Source organism: Bidens hawaiensis, unplaced genomic scaffold (genome assembly GCF_021521415.1).
Source record: "Bidens hawaiensis isolate Kalapana, Puna unplaced genomic scaffold, B.hawaiensis_p1.1 tig00008141_1, whole genome shotgun sequence".
Classification (NCBI taxonomy): domain Eukaryota; kingdom Viridiplantae; phylum Streptophyta; class Magnoliopsida; order Asterales; family Asteraceae; genus Bidens; species Bidens hawaiensis.
In genome coordinates this window covers 687,929-689,922 of record NW_027491579.1, presented here as the reverse complement: position 1 = coordinate 689,922, position 1,994 = coordinate 687,929, and the positions used below count along the sequence as shown (strand labels likewise).

The 1,994-nt window shown below is 38.5% G+C and overlaps 1 protein-coding gene across 1 annotated transcript; it reads right to left on the bottom strand.

Annotated features, from left to right (window-relative positions):
* Positions 1 to 663: 663 nt before the first annotated feature.
* On the bottom strand, positions 664 to 1,119 carry LOC143637186 (uncharacterized). The gene has a single exon (XM_077104632.1). It carries the CDS (start codon positions 1,117 to 1,119, stop codon positions 664 to 666), a length of 456 nt encoding a protein of 151 aa, XP_076960747.1.
* Positions 1,120 to 1,994: the final 875 nt, after the last annotated feature.

Below are 1,994 nucleotides of genomic sequence, written 5' to 3'. Positions count from 1 at the left end.
TGATGTTGCGGTTAGCACATGTGAAGCTCTAGTCGGCGAATTTCGTTCCGTTATTGGGTAAGCCGAAGCGACAAATAATGAACTCCAAGATGAACTTTTTAATGATGGCGGCGATAAAGTTGCCACTGGCTTGGGCTCTATCCATTTGGTAAAATAGTTGATTGTGACTATCAAAAATTTAACCCGCACCCGACGCTTCTGTGAATGGACCGGTGATGTATATGGCCCATTTATGAAACAACCATGCACAGGTGACCGGTATCATGTTACTTTTTGGACGAAGGGTATTGGATGCATGGCGCTGACATGCATCGCATTTACGAATTTGTTTTTCTGTGCCTACATGCATGCCTGGCCAATAATACCCTGCATTCATGATTTTACCAACACCATGCGCGGGCCTGCATGTACCCCACAAATGCCTTCATGAACTTCTCTCATAAGGTAATTGCCAGCTTGCATATCTACACAGCAGAGAAGTGGTCCTAGGTAGGATCGCCAATATAAGACGATATCTTTCGTTTGATAGTTCAGTTCTTTATGGCGTAGCTTCCTAGCCTTCGCTCTGGCTTCCGATAAAATACCGGTGGACAGGAAGTTGACAATGGGTGTCATCTAGGACGCGCTGTATGTGGTGATGACATAGACTTCCCTTGCGGGAACTTAAGGGGTGCAAAGGATATCGACGTTAATGTCTTTCACCAAGTGTTTGAAGCTTACCGACGCCAACTTTCTAAGCGCGTCAGCTTGCTTGTTTTCGTTGTACTTGATGTGAATTACTTTGCATGTTGCGAAGGATTGCATCAGTGCCTTGGCTTGGGTTAGGTAAAAAGCCATTTTCTCACCTTTGGCTTCATAAGACCCATCAATTTGGTCTGACACCAACATGGAGTTGACGTAGACCTCCAGATGTCTGGCGCCCATCTTCCGTGCAATCCGAAGGCCTACCAGAAAGGCTTCATATTCCTCATCATTGTTCGTGCTTTTAAACTCGAGGAGAACGGCATATGTAAATTCGTGGCCTTCAGGATCTGTGAGTCTTAATCCAACACTTAAGCCTTCATCATTTGAGGCTCCTTCCGTGAAGAGCTTCCAAATGCTATCCCTTTCTTGTGTCATGGGAGGTTCTAGTTCCCTACAGCAATCTTCATCTCACGCTACCGGTACTTCTGTGATGAAATCTACCAATACTTTCCCCTTGATTGCGGGTTTTGGTTTGTGTTCTATCACATGTTTCCCAAATCGATAGCCCATTTGGCAAGTGGTGCAGTGTGGATAGGGTAGAAAAAGTTGTAAGGTTTTTAAATGTTTTGTTCACACAATGTCTACTTTTAAATTTTTAAAAATGATTATTATCTTAACTAAACCACACACAAAATGGCAAATGTGTTTATCGTATATGTAGTAAAGTATAGGTAAGAACCAAGTATCGATCCACGGGCACAATTGTTTGATTTTTACTACTAAAGCGTTGTATTTATTTTAACAAGAAGTAAACATCATAATGGTTTTGGTTTGATTAATAAGTTTTAAAGAGAAATTTAAAAGCATAAATAAAGGACAATATTTTTGTATTTTTGTATTTTTAAGATAAATGATCAAGGATAAAAGTGTATCATCTTGGTTCAAAATCTTTTTAACTTGGTTTAATAATTGGTTAGTAAAAATGTGATATGAGATTTCTATGGCGATTAAATTTGGGAATAACGCTTTATTTCTAAGCCATGTTATTCCATGATAATTAAAGAAAAATATATGCATAACTTTATGATCTCCACTAAAACATCATATTATGTAAGCCCTTGATATTTTAGTAAAAATAACCTTTGTATCATACTTAAAATACCAATTAAGATTAGTTAAGTTGTAAAGGGTTAAACTTGAATTACCAAGTATTAACCCACACAACTCTTGAACAATTATAGAACTCAAGTAATAACCACCCAAGAGTTGTTTAAAATAGGTTATATTGCAAACTCACTTGACAAGTAATT

What these genes read in the sequence shown, in the direction of transcription:
- LOC143637186 (XM_077104632.1), bottom strand. Translation starts at nt 1,119, where the DNA reads ATGACACAAGAAAGGGATAGCATTTGGAAGCTCTTCACGGAAGGAGCC.